Source organism: Athene noctua, chromosome 20 (assembly GCF_965140245.1).
Source record: "Athene noctua chromosome 20, bAthNoc1.hap1.1, whole genome shotgun sequence".
Classification (NCBI taxonomy): domain Eukaryota; kingdom Metazoa; phylum Chordata; class Aves; order Strigiformes; family Strigidae; genus Athene; species Athene noctua.
Genome location: NC_134056.1, coordinates 2,488,953 through 2,505,953, shown reverse-complemented (window position 1 = coordinate 2,505,953; position 17,001 = coordinate 2,488,953). Strand labels below are relative to the sequence as shown.

The following is a 17,001-nucleotide window of genomic DNA, read 5'->3' as shown; positions in this document are numbered from 1 at the left end:
TGGATTGCCTCTGAGAATAGCAGCCGTGCTGATGAAGTGCTGCAAGAAAGCAGCACAGTAACAGGGTGGAATCTTCGCAGAAATGTTAAGCATGATAGATGAACCTAATTTAAATCTCCCCAGAGCTGACTTCTCGTTCTCCAGACTCCATGTTGCTTGTCTTTATCATCACATAGGAGGAAGCTGATGTTCCGCTTCACTTTATCATCCTTGCCAGTTTAACCAGGGTATTAGCAGTCTCCATGATCTGGTCCCCAGCCAGGCTAGAATTTCAGCTTTTTCTGATGTATTTTTTAAGTCTGTGCTTGATTTCAGTTTTGCCTTGGAGAGAGGCTCCTAATGATATGCTGTTAGCAGAAGATGAATTTGTTTGCTAGATATCATACCAAAGAAAGGTAAATATCATATATATTTTATTTCAGAGACTGATAAATAAAGAATAACAATGCGATATATATATAGATAGATATATATATATATACACACACATATCTAATTAAAGAATACCAGACAGTAGAGTGGAGTTTGTAATAAAGGCTGCTCAATCAGCATGATTCGCTATTTATTTTTGGAAAGGGGAGGCTAATTTTCTGGATGCCTTATATTTTCTCCCTGTCACCACCCTGTCACCAGGTCTGGGGACCTGCAGCTATGTCTGTCTTTTGTACATGGATCTGATCTGTTTCTTCACTTTTGTAGTACAGAGAAGTTAGTGTGTATATTTTCAGACTCCCTACGTTGAGAATTATCTAAGCTTTCCTTTCCCATTTGTGCTGTTTTTTTCTCTCCTTTTTGCCTTCTGGGAGTATTTTTTTTTTTTTTTCTTGACAAATACGTCTAATCTCTCTCCTCAGGTAAAGAATATATTCCCCATCAACTTCTGTGAGGGCAGAATTTGCCCTAGGTGTCTCTCACTAAACTGCAAGAACGAAGGCAGTACATGGAGAGGGCCAGCATCTGCCGTGGGCACTGGCCAGAGGAGAGGTGTTGGCTGGCTAGCTGGGCAGGGAATGGCCCTCCACGGCAGCGAAAGGTACAGAGAAGCGTACAGGAGAACGGGGAAAGCCCTCTTAACTAGCAGCGATACTGAACGTCAACTAGACAGGCAAGTAAACAACACCAGAGAGAAATCCTCCACCTCACATCTGTGTCAGAAGCAGATTCTTCCAGGCAGAGCAGACCTCCTTTGTCCTCTCGCTGGGCCAGTGCTGTGGCTTATGTTGGCCAGGGAAGGGGCTTCAGCTCCCTCTAGTGAGGCAGCTGGATCTCTGCTGTAACACAGCAACGCTCCCGGTACCCCACTGCTGGGTGATGACACAAACCCCGGTTATTGCCCATTTGAAGGCTGGAAGACCTAACTGAGCTTTCCGGGAGGGAAGAGGCAGCACACTGAGCAGCCAAAGCCCTCAGAAAGACAAGAGGAAAGGGCAGTAAGTCCCTTTTCTGCTTGCATGCATCAAAAAGCATCTCAGTGTACTGCTGGGAATAGAATTCTCTTACTGAGTAATATTAGAGAAAACAGAGGAATGGATACATATCAAGTACACAGAAAAATAGCACAGCTTTTTTCAGTGCTAGATTTAAGAGCCATTAATAGCACTTGCTCAGGAGCGGTATGAAGAATATTAAATACTACACAGTACGTGATATCCGGGAACCTGACACAGAGATGATATGAGATCCATTAAAGAGCACAGCGTGCTATGGCAAAGGTCAATGTCACTTCAAATCATTATTTAACAAAGAAAAAGCTCCCCTTCCAGAAGATCTTAGTCCCGCTTTGAGAGAAGATGGTCATCATTTTTAGCTGATAGGAGACAGCGTGGTCTGATGTTTTCTGTGTGGTGTTTTCTGTTTTCCAGCCAGTTCTAATAAGGCTTTTCGGTTCACACGGCTGTCCCAGCCAGCATCCTTGTAGCTGCAGAGGATTGTATGGCTCTGAGTGGTGCTTCAGATGTCTTTTTATGCTTCCAGGCAGGGACACGGTTGAGTTAGAGATGGCATTCCCCCTGCTAAGCTGAATATAGTGGGGTTTGTAACACTTAAGTCATCTGTGAGGGAAACAAAGGTAATCATAAGAAGCTGGATCTGTTTGGTGTAGTCATTGTGGATAGCACTAGCTATAGGCATACCTCTAATTGTTTAATTCTAAATATTTTGTGCCAGAATGTAGCACAAAAGGCAAGTAATGTTCCCAATTTATTTTTTTATGTTGTATGTAAATGGTTAGATAAGTGAGAATTTTTTTACAACCTGTAGTTCTGTAATCAGTATTCTTAATTGTCTGAAAAGGTAGCGAGAGCATGAGAAAATGCGAGACTATTTCTGCTTAGAGCATTAAATGAGTGGGGAGTAAATTGCTGATTCTGATGTAGAAGAGTTGTGGCTACAGCCAGTGGGATTGCTGTGCTTTCTAGAAGTGTATTTAAGCTAGAGATTCTAAGATGCAAAAAAAAAAAGATTTTATTCTAACATAAAAAGTGGTGGTGATGCAAATGTTCATTAGCCTAGAGATTACCCACTTAGAGTGTTCATTAGCTTCGCTTTTAGATGAGTCTGATTTTTCAGAGGGCAGCATTACCTGCCCTAAACTTTTGCTTCACGACCATTTTTATTTAAAAGTTAATTTTATTGCCTAATAAAGGTTTGCCTTTTAATTAATTTGGTGTGGCATAATGGGTATAATATTGCTGTAAGGGATCAACTGGAATTCACTGAGGCATCAGCAGGGCATTGGGTGATATGTTCCAAAATGTGTTCTCCAGGTAATCCAACAACGAAACTGGCCTTGCAGCTGTATTTCTAGTCCAGCTGGTGGGAGCTGGAGGAGAGTGTTAGCAGTGGCTAACGTTCTTAACTGACCTCTGTCCACTGGAAATCAAGACATTTTGGCGTTTCAGCTTCCCATTCAAAGTTATTCGTGCTTCGTGAAGGGGAAAGTTGCCTCAACTCAATATTTATTATTTTCCGTCATTGTTTATTCCTGGGGTAATATTCTGCTTTTAAAAAGCGCCACTGTTCTAACAGCTGCTTCCAAATACCCCTCTGGATTCAGACTGAAGATCCGTCTTTCTTCCTGGACTCATTGTAGCCACCTGAAGCTCTCTGAAATGTAGATTTTTCTGCAGGCTCTCTTGAGTATTTGGAATCACACAGACACTACAAATATCCACTCTCCAGGGATTGTTTTTAATTCATAAATGCTACTGTGAGCCATGTTAAATAAATCACTCCTGTCACTATATGCCTCCTCCTCTCCTCCGTTGGGTTTGTAGTAAGGAGTTATTAGATAATGCAGAAATTAGAGGAATAACACCTAAATTCATTAAGCAATAAAACTAATTCACGGAATGTAATTGTATGAGCAGGAGACCGGTAATTCCTGTTCCCTCTGGTTTCACAGAAACTCCACCCTGGTAAGCTCTGGGGCACCCGGAGATGTCAAGCTCTGCGCCAATGGGGCAGGACAGGGAGGAGCACACCCTCGCTGGCAGATCCTTGCCGAAGGTGGGGAACCAGCCTGACCTCTCCCAGGGCTGCCTGCAGGATCTCTTCCACCAGCTCTGATGAACTCTTTAAGTTTTCTGCAGTGCATCCAGATGATCTGGTGAAGTTTTATTGTCCTCTAAAGTCTCCTTTCCTTAAAGCACGTCATACGGTGCAGGACCCCGGCCTCCTGCCGTGTCTCCCCAGCGCTGCTGGCTTGTCTGGCATTCCAGTCATACTTCTCTTTCTTGCTGCCTCTGATGAAGTCATCATCTCTACTTCTCTTATTCCTGGCTTGTTCGGAGTGCCATGGCATGTGCGTTGCTGACAAGCACGGCTTCCTTTTGGTGAGTTGAGGGGGATGTTTTCTCGTTGCTAACTTCGCTGATGGTCATGCAGATTCTACCCCCCTTTTCTTGTTCGGAGTCGAAAAAGTTTCATAGCAGAAAAATCAACTTGCTGGGAAGTGCCTGCTTGTTAGTTATTCCTTCCAGCTGGTTCTCTTTGCTGTTGTTCATACTGTCTCTTCCACTGGCTGATCCCTGGAATTGTGTGTGAGAGGAGAGCAGGAGAGGGGGAGAACATGAAGAGAGATGAACAGACAGAAGGAGTTAATGTATTTCATTCCCACTAATGAGAGCATAATCCTGATGATCTCTCGGACTAGCTGTGATTCACAAGAGCAGGTAATGCAAATGCAAAAACATCTCACTTGTGAAGTGAAAAGTAAACAGTATTAATATTTGTTTGTGTGTTTGTTACACGTAATGACCTGCTCTGTAGCAGTGTCAGCGAAGTTGCAACAAAGGCGACGGAGAAGTTGAGTGGGTTAAACAAGAGCTGGGGTGCCAGGAGTTCCTCACAGTCTGTTCTGCTGCCGATGTCCTGAAAGCCTTGGTGGGGATTGCTACGCTGCTCTGTAACTATTCCACAGCATGAAGAACAGGCATGGAAGAGTGTAGTAAAGGATTAATTATTCTGTCAACTCAAATGCTTTGAATTAGTTAACAAATCAACTGTGTTTATTACTGTACAGAAGCAGTTTCAGAAATATTCATAAGCCCTAGGTCCTAAATTAATGTGCAGTGTTTACAGTGCTCCGTGTGCTGTTGGCAGTGAACTCTATGAGATACTTTCAACCATGGCAGCTTAAAAAAAGTCCTGGTGCAGTACACACCAAGCAGCATTTTGGACCCAGCTATGTCCCAGCTGTGGGAGAGGTTTCAGGGGGGTTGATAATTTCAAGGAAGTTTCTCTTTGAAGATTTTATCGTGCACTGGGGAAAACCCAAAACATTGCAGCCTTCTCTAAATATTTGGAAAAGCAGGAAGCACTTTTATTTGTTTCTTCGTGCTCCTGCGGTTGTATAAAGGTGGGTGAGCCCCAGCCCAGCGTCGCTCTGTGGCAGACACAGGGAGATTTAGTACATGTTCATGAAAAAGAATTGGGAGGGCCCACAGGAGCACGGTGCTACAGGGTGAAAGTAAAACAGTGTGAGTAGAAATGCTTAGTTATCACTGGGCAAGCTTAGAAAAGTACATGAAAAATGCCATCAACCACGAGGAAAAAACTAGACGAATTTCTGTCAAAATGGTCATAGTTCTCCTCAGAGTGACTTATGAACCTTTTCCAGGACAATTTTGAGATTTTTAAGAGTTTCTAAAGGGGCAGGTAATAGGTGGGCCTGATTCAGCTGTCCAACAGTAATTAAACAACTTCTTATTGCTCATCCTTTATTTGGGTATTGCATTGCAGGCTGGTGGAATGGCAGAGAATCAGAAAGCCAGCCCCTTCGCGGGCATCCATTTCTGCAGGTTCTATCGCTGCTTAATGTGGCTTTCCTCGCTACACCTAAGGAGTCCGTTCTCAGATCCAGTATGATCCTCATTTAATAAACTGTTACTTCAGTGATTTTCAGGCCTCTGTGTCATAAAAGAAAGATTTGCATGTTTTAAGTTCATAACAAGTTGAGGACTTTGGGAGAGCAAATAGTGTCCTGAGATACTGTGTGTCTAAGTCCTCGGATCAAATCTGATGTAGAGCAAATAAATGGACAAATGAAGGTATAATCCTGGAATTTCTATGAGCTAAGGGATAGTATTAAGCTAACAGACGAATTCACTGTCTAGTGAGGATGTTATCTGATAATACTAAGTGCTTCTGGAAATGTCATTCCGCGGTTAGCTGCTTGCTTGACTCATTCTGGAGTCCTTTATCTTGGGATACAAAATGGATGGCAGACATTAATTAATGAAACCTTGCAGTGTTCCCCTGGGGTTTTCAAGGTTTTTATCAATTGTGAATCTGATGAAAAGCATTAAAATATCCAAGGGCCACACTGTGAGTCTATAACAGATGTCATGTAGGACCCTGGAGTCTGTGCTCTTGAGAGGTGCAAGAGAACCGCTGTAGAGTCTGTCCAGCCAGAAATGGAGTGGAAGTTCAGGAGAGGAGGAGGATGTGTTAGAGGTTGGGAAGAAAAGGCTGAAGTCGGATACTGAATCTGATCTCTTGTAGCTTGCTTGTCTTATGTACAAGTGGGCAAATTTGTCAGAAATCACAGAAAATAAGGCTGAAAGGGATTTCAGGACATCTTCTGGTATCCGTGTGCCCCAGAAGAGGGGAGGGAAGGAGGCTCAATGTACCTGAACCCCTCTTGACAGGGAGAGCTCTGCCACAGAAAGGTTTAAGATAGGCTTGAACATACATTTATCTCTCGGTTCGATCAATTCCAATGTATAACCGTCCGTGTCAAGCGAAGACTTTTTCCAATGGCTAACCTAAATATCTTCTGCTGTAAATGAAGACATTTCTTTTTCAGCCTCTAGTGGCTACGGAGAGTGTTTTTATTATTGCCTTACAGCAACCTTTTATGTGGTGGCTGGCTGCCGCGGTGTTACTGCAGGCTTGCTATGACAGACATCACTAATGCCAGTCTCTAGGCACAGTAGCCCGGCCTAAGACTTCTCCTCTAGCCTTGAAGAAGTAAAAAGGGCAGTTCAAGCCTTTCTGTATTCATACTGTTCGCTGTGCAAAACTGTTCTGCTGTACATTCCTGGCAGTTAGGAGTTACTAATTTACCTGTAAGCTATTTTTACTTCCCTTTAAAACAAACAGCTCCCCCCCCTGCCACCCCAAACACCCACACCCAACCCTCCTTCTAGTTATTTCTGGTTTCTTATAATGAGTTTTGTAATGTCTCTCCTGCAAAACCTCCCCTCTGCAGTGATACCCACCCAGTGATAGCCACCCACCCAGTGCTTGAACTAAGCTAAAAAGCAGATTTGACTCCAAACATTTGATGAACCATTATCTTAAGAATAATAGGAAGCTTTAGGTCCTAACCAATCGCTGTATGTTGGCCTGGGTCAAACTGGTGTTTGCTGGCTCTGCTTTGGGTATATTTTAATGATGAAGTAAGAATTTAAGAGCACGGTTTGTAACTTCAGTACTATCAGACCCAGATATTAATCAGCCCTGGGTTGTGGCACACTCTCCCTTTCTCTGAGGAGGTCTGACCTGTGTGGTTGAAAGAGGAAGCAGATTGACAGATTACAGAAAGTGAGACAATTGGTCTGACAAACCACTGTGGTGCAAGTCAGTAGTGCTGTAACCTCTGTGGAGCAGCAAGTACTTTCCTCTGTGCTGACGGCGAGAGGTGTGTTGGGCTGGGGAGCACAGCTCTGTGCCTGTGCTGCAGGCCTCTGGGGAAAGTAATTTCTTGCAGCTGCTTTTCACATAATCTCATCATTCCTGTTTTCCTGCTGTGTTTATGAGAAATGCTTTAAACAACATTTATTTTTCTGGTCATTAAGAAAATGCAAATCAGCTTCTTTAGTTGTCTTGTCATCTTGAACTCACTTTCAAAATACTGTAATCAAGTAGTTTCTTTATGATGGTCCAAATAAAAGAAGGAATGGTTCAAAGGAATGGTGTGGGAACCTTAATATGAAAGGAGAGGACACCAAAGGACTTGATTGCCTCCTTGAGATTCAAAGTGCAGCATTCTGCAAAGAAAGTGGCCAAGACTTTAGAAGGCTTGGCTGGAAGTTGTGAAAGCAATGAACTGGCTGATTTTGGCTGTCTGGCTCTCATACAGGTTACGTGGCCACTGGTGAGGAATTATGGGTGGGATCTGCAACTGAGGAGGATGCTGCTGAACAGGCACCTCACCCAGTCCATGGTGATTGTGAGTCCGTCTCACAATCTGTCCTTTTGGAATAGTTTAAGATACATCTCAGGAATTGTGGAGTGGAATTGCAGGTATTAGTTGTTTCTTACAGATCCCAGGTGATGGCAGTCTTTGGCAAGGGGACAACCTTGCTAAGGGGACAACTTTGCTAGGGGACAACCCTCCTTGCCAAGACCTGATGGCGGCAAACAGACTGCAGAGGATGAGAACTGCAAACAAGGCACCTCGAAGTTACACTAGTTACGAGAACAGCATTGGCTGAGACACCCTGAAGTATAGGTTGTTCCATCTTTAGATTTCTTTGCATACTAATTTGTAGAAGCCTCCCTCTAGCAGAGTCTACCATCTCATTTCCTTTTGCAGCAAGTATTCTTCTTCAGGACCTCTCATTCCCAACCAAGAATCCTAGCAATAATGTAATATTCATTGGCTTGCCTGTTGCCTGTGAAATTTTGTATTAGGAGTTCCCCCAATGTTTATTTCAGCTCAGTTTTTAAATTTATTTTTATGCTTATAATTTTTAAAAAGAGAGGAACAACTGTGTGAAAAGTCCGCTTTTCAGTGTCACTCTGAAATTGTTGTTGATTTGCTGTTGACTTTGCTTGGATCCCATAGTGTTTAGTAAACGACTCAGTGTTACATATCCAGTCCCTGTCTTTCAGAAGTTATAGGGATTTCTGTAGATCGGAAGGGTTTGTTGATAAGGTGACATGAAGGACAAAATATTTGTGGAAAACAAGCCTACAGAAAGAAATTCAGTTAACAGAAGTCCAACCCAGTGGGTGTGGATAAATAAAAGAGTAGAGAAGATTCTGGGGCCTGGGAGAATTAAGAAGTATGAGCTTCATTCATCTTCTCCAAAGCTTGCACTGTTCTGTATTCAGGAGACCGTGATTTGATGGCAGTAGACAATATTCTCTCATCTATTAGTGTGTGGCCAAAAAAAAACCCAACCAGAAGACAGGTTTTGACAAAAGCCTTCCCCCAGCTTGCACCTTACCAATGTATTTATATACCACCTTAGATTTGTTTAACTTTTGTACCTGTTTTGAGAATTTTAAATAGTTTGGGGCTGATTTTGACTGTCAAAATTCTTCATGACCCCAAAAGTCTGGCTGTGAATGGAAGTGATAGAGTTTCCATGGCTGGATGTGGTCAGTGCCACTGCGGGGCAGGGACAAGCAGAAAAGCAGCACCCAGCTCAAAGGAAGCCCGTGTGCTTAGTTTGAAAGGAGCAGCAAAGTAACTGGGGTTTGAAAATTAAGGTGCACTACTAGGAGATTTGCTCAGGCCTTTGTTTTGTACTCCTGATGCTTTAGATGGGCTTAAACTCCGCTCATCAATGTGATTGAGCTGTTACTTCTAACCTTCTTGCCTCGCTGTAGAGATCTATATTAAGACATTTTCTTAACCTGCAGAGCCACGTGGGGATCTCTGACCACGCAGATTCCTAGAGAAGACTCTGCAGTCCCCCCTCAGGCAGGGAACCTCCTGGCCGCCGGGAGAGCTGCAGCGCTGCTCGAGGAGAGCATTCTTCTGCCCTTGTCTCATGGGTCCGCTCCTGAGAACACTGGAGTCCTGAACCCTGATTTTTTTTCTTAAAATAATCACTAATTGCCTGCATGAGCATCATCACAGGCCCTGCCCATTTTCTAGACTTCCTGATCAACAGAGTGGAGATGACACAGCTCTGCCTTTGGGGCGATGGGGATGCTTGGCTAATAAGGACTCTTGAATGGTTTGAGAAGGGAAGCTTATTAACAGGGCCTGAACACCACTGAATGGCAGCTTGGCAATAGATCTATTTTTATGAGCTCCGTGGTGCTTTCAGAGAGGGTTTGTGAACTGAGAAAACACCACCTCATAATGCTGTTGCTGACCTTACCTAATACCTTTCTAAATCTTCTCAGTGTTAGGCATATTTGTTAATTTAGTCTTTCCAGCCCCCTCCCTTCCTCACCAGCAGGGAAGGAGGTAAGTATTCCCATCCACATTTTATATTTTAGCAAATGCAGGATTTAACAATTTTTTCCTAGTTACAAAGCAAATTGCTAGATGAATTAGAGAGGGAACTTAAGCATCCTGTGCCTGTAACCCCATTAGCATTTCCCTTAGGAGTATCAAGTCCACAAGTGCACGGGTCTGTACTTTGCATATAATTCTCACTCAGCTCAATACATTTTCTGTTTACCCATCTGCAGACTGGAAGTAATGATAATGCCAACCTGTCAGGCATTATCTGAAGCTTACAGTTGTATAAAAAATGCTAATTGTTGAAGGTGAAAGTCTTGCTGATTGAACGTTGTTCCAGGCGGCTGTGGGAAATACGAGCAGTTACAGTGGGGTGGTTGTGTTGGCTCATTTGCAAGGGCATCTCAAAGGAAGAAGTCACATTTTGCATGGCCTGCTGACATTCCTGGACTGTTCCTGTGCTTGTGTGTTTGTAATTGTCCTTTGTTTTCTGCTCATCCACAGAGTCCCCCCCGGAGAGGTGTGGGCAGAGGCGCAGCATGCCCAGCGGGGTCACGGAGAAGAACCCCACCATGGAGCCTGCTGCCACGACGCCCTTCCGGGTCACGGTAAGTGTCTCTTCCCGTCTTAATGATTGTTATGGCACCTTAATGATTATTACAGGGGTTTGCCAGGAGGGAGAGGATCTTCCTCACCCAGAGAGAAAAGGCGGTGTGTGTGAAACCAGGTGATTATTTATTTTTAAGTAAATGTGTTGTTGTTAGATACTGTTAGCAACAAGCAATTGTAAAATATTTCTTGGTAAAGCAACAAGATCTGAGTATGAATCTGGAGCAGGTTTAGGTAAGTTGTTTCACCTGGGAGACTTTCCTGGTGAGGTTTCCTTTGTGAATCCTAGGGCAGTGCAGTATATTCATAGACATATTTACTGGACTGCAAATGTACAGTACGTCCTTACTCCTACAGAGAGAAAATCTTCTGTAGAAGAGCCTGTCATTAACTAACAGGAAACCTGCCAAGCTGGTGATTCCCCAGAGCCTGGAATCCTCTCCCAGCAGGAGCCCAGAGGAGCCATTCACTGTTTTCCATTTCTTCAATCCTTTTTTCTTTGAGATGCTCTGCTAAGATCACTGTTTTGTTGTGACAGCAGTATGTAAAGAACACAAAGTCATTTGGGAGTGGAACAGAGCAGCACCACTAACAGGAGTAACAGTGATACCAAAATCAAGCAGGACAGAGAGGGTCTTGTGGGGAGGGCACTGCTGTGTCCATTTTACAGAAGGGAGCCAAAGACCCAGAGTCAGAGCTAGTGGTTGACAGCGGGATCTGTCAGTGCTGAGCCCTGGCTCTGTGAGCTGCAGGTGACAGAGTAGTTCCCAGCAGTTTCACTGCAGTATGAGGAAGGGTAATGAGTCTAACCACAAGACCCCCCTCTCCCTACCCTCCCTGCACTCCTACAAGATCAGATGTTTGGGCTGGCTTGTAGCTTTAGAAGATAGTCCCCGTCATGCCATGGAGATCTGTTCTGGAGTGAGTTAAAAGTCTTTGTTTCTTTAGTTAGAACGTGCACAGTGGTATTTATCACTGCCTCTCCACTGATATAAGTCATCTCTCTAACATCCTGCAGACATTAGATAGACTTCTAGAGTGGATCACAGTACTTTTTACCTCAAGGATTGTGTTATCTAACGAATAATATCGAATCCAAGTAATTATTCAATTTAGGAGTACACTCAGCTGACAAATAGAAGCACAACGGTGGGATCAAAATAAATGTTTTTTGACAGAGGGCAATAAACATGCAGCTGAGAGTAGCTGGGTTTGTTTTTTTTCTAATGTATCATCAGCCTGGACACGTTTATCGTTAATGCAATAGAGTCTTGGGAGGCTGGGGCTTTGTAATCTGCTGAAGTTACCAAGGTCTTTTAGGTAACGTTTAGGGTAACCTCCAGTAATAGTAAGAGAGAAATCTATTTAGAGATTTTTTTAAAAAAAAGTACAAGCCTAAAGTATACACAGCTGGAGATGGATATACCCAGTATGAGCAATAGCCAAGGCAATGAGAAGGTTATATTTTCAAGAGGAAAATGTCTGCTATATGTGAATAATAGGTTTGGACACAGGTATTTTTATTCAGAGAAGAGGCAAATGGTGTTGGAGCTGGTTTGCTGGATGTGTGGTTATAGGTTTTGTCTGCAGGCCACACCTACTTCACAGGCTCAGCTACTTCATAACAAACCTAGATAGGTAGAACCAGAATTTCAAAGGAAAGACAGTGGTGCAATCTAAAAAAAAAATCTGAGCACACCCAGTTCACCTGAGAACATTTGCACTGATGAATGAATCATTAATAGCAGTTTGTCTAAGTAGTTTATTTTAGTTCTATAAATTCCAAGTTTGTGTATGCATAGCATTGTCTGTGGACCTATATTCCGAGGCCATTATATGCAAACACATGCTGAATATATGAAGGTGTGGTTTTTCGTACTGTCTATTTGCTAAATGAAATGGAAAGAAGTGATGAAAACAGTGAGTGGATGGAAGAGATGAGTTCTGTTTTGAAGGAAAGTGTAGAGTAAGTGAAGACTATGAAACAGAAAAACAATGGAGAATGAGATGTATTTAAGCATTTGCTGGAGGGGCAGGTCTGGGGTTTTTTTTCCTGAAGTAGATGAAAGTTACTTTCCTAGGAGCTCCTTGTTCTAACAGGGCAAAGCACAGAGGGATCATCTTTTGGTCTGATTTTTTTTTGCTAAGCAAGATGCATCCTGTTTCAATGCCAAGAGGGAAACTAGTTTTTTTTCTCTAACCCCCTTGTTCCACAAGCCATATACCCTCTATTTAAATTGATTATCTGTTACAAATGCCCTAAAACTCTGAGCATGGCGGACAGAAACACAGTAAAACCAGCTGAATAGGCATGCTTTTGCTTTGTGCCTTTAATTTATCACGATCTTTCTATCGCAGTAAATGAGTATCTTTGAACCTTAGACAATGTACTGCTTGTTGATGAAGAAGGCAAAGAAAGATGGGAAAATCTGGGTTCTTCACAAGACAGAGGATTTGGGAGTACTTTTCTTAGTGTACTTGTAGTCGGTGAAGCTAGAATGCTGTTTGTACCTTTTCCAGTGGCATACGTCCTGCTTTATGTTTTTGGAGAAGTTGTTCCTGCCTTTAAGCAGGTTAGCTTTGTTAGTGAAACACCTTATGTGGGATGTGGCTGCTTGTTTTGACTGGCTCTGTCATTCAGTGTGGATTAAATAAGGGCAGTCACCACAACGATGATACATAGCATTTGTCTTCTCTGAGTTACAGTCCACTATCATCTCATTTCTGTTCCTTCTCAGCCCTCTGAATGTTATTTCCATTAATATGAATGGCTTCATTACATACAGTTTTTATGGCTGCCCAGATTTCAGCAGATGTCTGACTTAAGAAATATATTCTCCCTCACCTTCCTTCATTAACCAGAGGAACATTAGCAGTCAGTCCACTCCAGCCACTGGGAATAGTAATTAGTGCTTTAGTTTAGTGGTAATGGGATTATTACTTTTGAGCCTGCTGCTGTAGGTTTTGATGTTGTAAGCTTTTCATATTTTATAGCTGATTGTTCTTCCCTGACATCTCCATCCTTCTGCCGTTGAGTCTCCAGGGGACTAGGAAGCTCAGGAGCGATTGGATTCAGCTATTTTGACAGTGTTGCGCTCCCAGTTGCTTTCTTTCATGTGAAATCTAAAGCAAACTGGGGTGGAAGTGCTCCCTTCCCATACAGAAGTTTGCCAGGCAAGCTACAGTTAATTGGGCATTGTATCTTTTATAGTAACTTTGGAAAACATAGCTCATGCTAGATTTTTGTGTCATAGAATATAACCTTGAAAAACATGTCTTAAGATTTCTACATCTTAGTATGTGAACTGGCTGTTCTCACTCCTACAAAAAGAAGTTTTTAATAGAGCTTCTTAAACATGAAAAAATTGTGCCTAGTCCTATTTGTCTCATGTTGTGAAATTATTGTTTTCCATGTAAACCCACCTCACTTAACTTCTGGGCTATCAGAGCTTTGTATGACCTGATGCAGTGTAATAATTCAAGTCTCGAATCCAAGTGACTGCTCATCTGAGGTCCCTGATTCGGAATCAGCTCTAAGCACCAAGTTCCGTATTCAGTTTTCAGTCTGTCTGATTGGAAAACCAGGAATGTATTTCACATTGCCAGCTATACAGTGCCTTGCAGAAGAAACCTTCCTGACTGCTGCGTTGGGCCTAGGAACAGCAGATTTGGTGCGTGTCACTATAAAACTTAAATATAAGGAGGGAAATTCTGGTCCTAATGAGTTTGCTGTGTCTGATACACTCATGGAAGAGGCTGACTGTCCTCACACCCACGTTTGCAGGAGAAACCTTGGGAGTTAAAGTCTTGTTGGAACCCTTCCTATTTGTCATGATACTGCCTCTTAAATGGAGAGACCTAATTAACAAGTACTTCAAAAAAAGTCAATATCTAACAATAGAAAAGAAAGACAGAAAGCTTGACTTTGCCATGAGATGTCACTTAAAATGTTGCCTTCTTAGGTAGTGTGACCTTAGGTAGTGTCTCCACTGAGAATGGGTAATTGGCAGCCGCTGATAATGTTCAAGAGCTGTAGACACCAATGTAATCAACGGCAAAAGCTGGGCTCTTCTCCATGCTCAAGGGGAGATGAGTAGAGCCTTCCTGTGACTGACATTTACCTTTTAGGATTTAATAATTCAATGCAGAGAAGCATTTAACCTCTCTGAATTGAATCCAAATAGCTTAAGGTGTGAGATGGGTTAAACCTGAAATTTGGGTTGTATTTTATCAAACACGGGGACCAGAAGATGAGAAACTCTGCTGGGTACTAATTAAATCCTCTTGCTCTGCCCACCTTGCAGGGCAATCATGAGCAAGGGTGGGATTGCTGAGGCTTGCTGTGAGATGACTTCTCTCCCATCTCATTAGAGTACTGCCATCTATTGACTGCTTTCGTTAGAGCCTGATTTATTTAGTTCTCCCTGCAAATATCCCAGGCCAAGCAGAAGTCCAAATTGCCAAAGAACTTGTGCAAAAGAGTTGGGCTAAGTGATTAGATCAAGAAATCAGAATGATTTTTTGCTGTTAGTCTTCCTCACTGACTGTAAGGAGCCTCCTTCCAAATAGAATAAATTAATATAACATGTAGTCTGACTGTTTTTAAATGGTTTGAAAACAGTTCTCTTCCTTTCTTACAGAGCTGTATGAGGAAGCATCCGTATACTCTCTCTGACCCCAAAATGCTAGATAGAGTTTAAGATTTTCTTCAGACCTTTAATCCTCAGTTCTAATATCAATCATTTGCTTTCTCTGGATCTCAGAAAACACTTCTGCGCTTCTGCTTGAAGCCACGCTGGCTAAAAAAAAAAAAAAAAGCCCCAACAAAACAAACCCAAAACACATTGCAGCTGTAAGCTACGTGACCAGGCTGTCCATCCACGGAATTGTGTTGGAAGGGAACCAATTCTCAGAGAAGCTTCCAAGGCCAAGGCTGGTGGTATAAACACAGCCCTCACCAGCTCGTGGTCAGTCATGAAGATGAGTATTATCTCCTCGTTTCTCATGGTCCTTCATCATCTGCTTGCTGTCTTGTTCGGCACTTGCAGTGTGATGGCTTGGAGCAGGAGCTGTCCTTTGTGTCCATTTGTCATTGCTCTGCCTTTCGGGCCCTTTAATAATGAAGCATTTACAGTCACAAAGAAATATGAAATCTTTTTATGTTTTCTTTCTTCTTCTGCTTGTAATGTTAACTTGTTTTCCGGCAGTTTTTCTGCTTGTTTGGGTTGGGTACACAACTGAATTTACAGTGATACATTATAAGCTACTCTTACGGCATTCCTCCATCTATCCTGGTTTTAATCCTTGATAAATGAAGTATTTAACACTAATGGCATATCAGTAAATGGAAACTCCTGGAGAGATGAAAGCGAGCAACCCTTCTACCATTCCTCTTCATTGAACATCATACTAAATAACGGGATCCCAGTTCAAGCTGCTGTGGACAAGATATTAAAAGATTTTTTTCCCAAGTTTTTGCCCATGTGTAATATACTCTATTTTCCATTTTGTTTTAATTTTTTTTTTTTTCAAAAGCAGTCATGTAAATTATATTATAATCGTTTGACTTTGGAGAATTTATCTTCCTGTATTATGTGAAGAGCTGAATGGTGCTTCCCTCGGCATTATCACCCCATCTTTAATTGAAATGTAATTGTTTACTAAACCATTCCAACTAGAAGGGAAAATTACTGTCATTTTGGTCTGTGGCTGCATACATTAAAGTACCCCTTTTACGGGGACTGAATTTAAGGAGAATAGGAACATTATCACAGATGATATATAAACAGAAAGCTATTATCATTAAACTGTCAACTGCAATTGAATTTGGAAAACCAATGTTAGTGGCAACAAGAAATATGTAAATTACTTTGAGGATGTATCTGTCAGTTCAGTCACCGCTTGTGGAACAGGACATGCTTGGAAGCTTTGGGTTTCTGAGCGTTTTAGAGACTGGAAGAAAAACGAGGTCGTTTTGAGCATTTGCAGTTATTTCTAGTCTCACTGATACTGTTTTGCAGAAGTTAGGAGTGCTAACCTGACTGTCAGATTCCTTTTTGTCAGGTACAACAACAGCATGCGGGCTTGGCGCTCTTAAAGCATTTTTTGTTGATGGATTTCCAGGTTTTCCACAGAGGTGGCAAGTTATTAGCACCCTCAGTTTACAGCTGGGAAGGCTGAGGTAGGGAAAAGTTAACTAACTTAAGTTTGATCATGCAGCAAAACCAGGAAATACGTCTTGAGCCGAATTTCTTAATTTCTAATCCCCAGTCCTGGTGTTAACCACTAGCTAAGCTACTCCTAATTACTTCTCTGAAATCCTCCTTCAGTTTCAAGAGAATTAAATATTCTTCTCAAACTTGGTGCTGTCATGTGAAAATGAGTAAGTAGTTTTCTGGGCTCCCGAGTCACTGTTCCCAGGTCAGACGTGCCTGGCTTTCTTACTCTGCCAGCAGCCCATGTTGTCAAATTTCCAATTGCTTGTTATTAAAATTAGAGCCCTCTGGCTTGTTTTTCTAAGTCAGTCAGCTGTTAACATAAATCTCTGGGTATTTTTCCTCTTCAATTTTTTGCATGTACTTTATGGGACATAGGATAAATTCTAGTTAAGGCCTGTAAGATTTTGCTTTTAAATGGGAATCTTTTGCCATGCTCAGTTCTACCTAGCAGAGGAATTGGAAAATGAAGCTGATTGTAAGTATATGTTTAGCTATTTGAGTCTGACCTTGTATACTGAAAATTTT

The 17,001-nt window shown here is 42.2% G+C and overlaps 1 protein-coding gene across 7 annotated transcripts in view; it reads left to right on the top strand.

Annotated features, from left to right (window-relative positions):
- Window positions 1–17,001, top strand: part of DAB2IP (DAB2 interacting protein) — a 207,365-nt gene that overhangs the window by 55,291 nt on the left and 135,073 nt on the right. For all 7 annotated transcript variants that reach the window (XM_074923654.1, XM_074923653.1, XM_074923656.1 and 4 more), the window contains exon 2: window positions 10,154–10,257. In XM_074923654.1, the coding sequence (XP_074779755.1) occupies window positions 10,154–10,257 (104 nt within the window). The remainder of the gene's footprint in view (window positions 1–10,153; window positions 10,258–17,001) is intronic.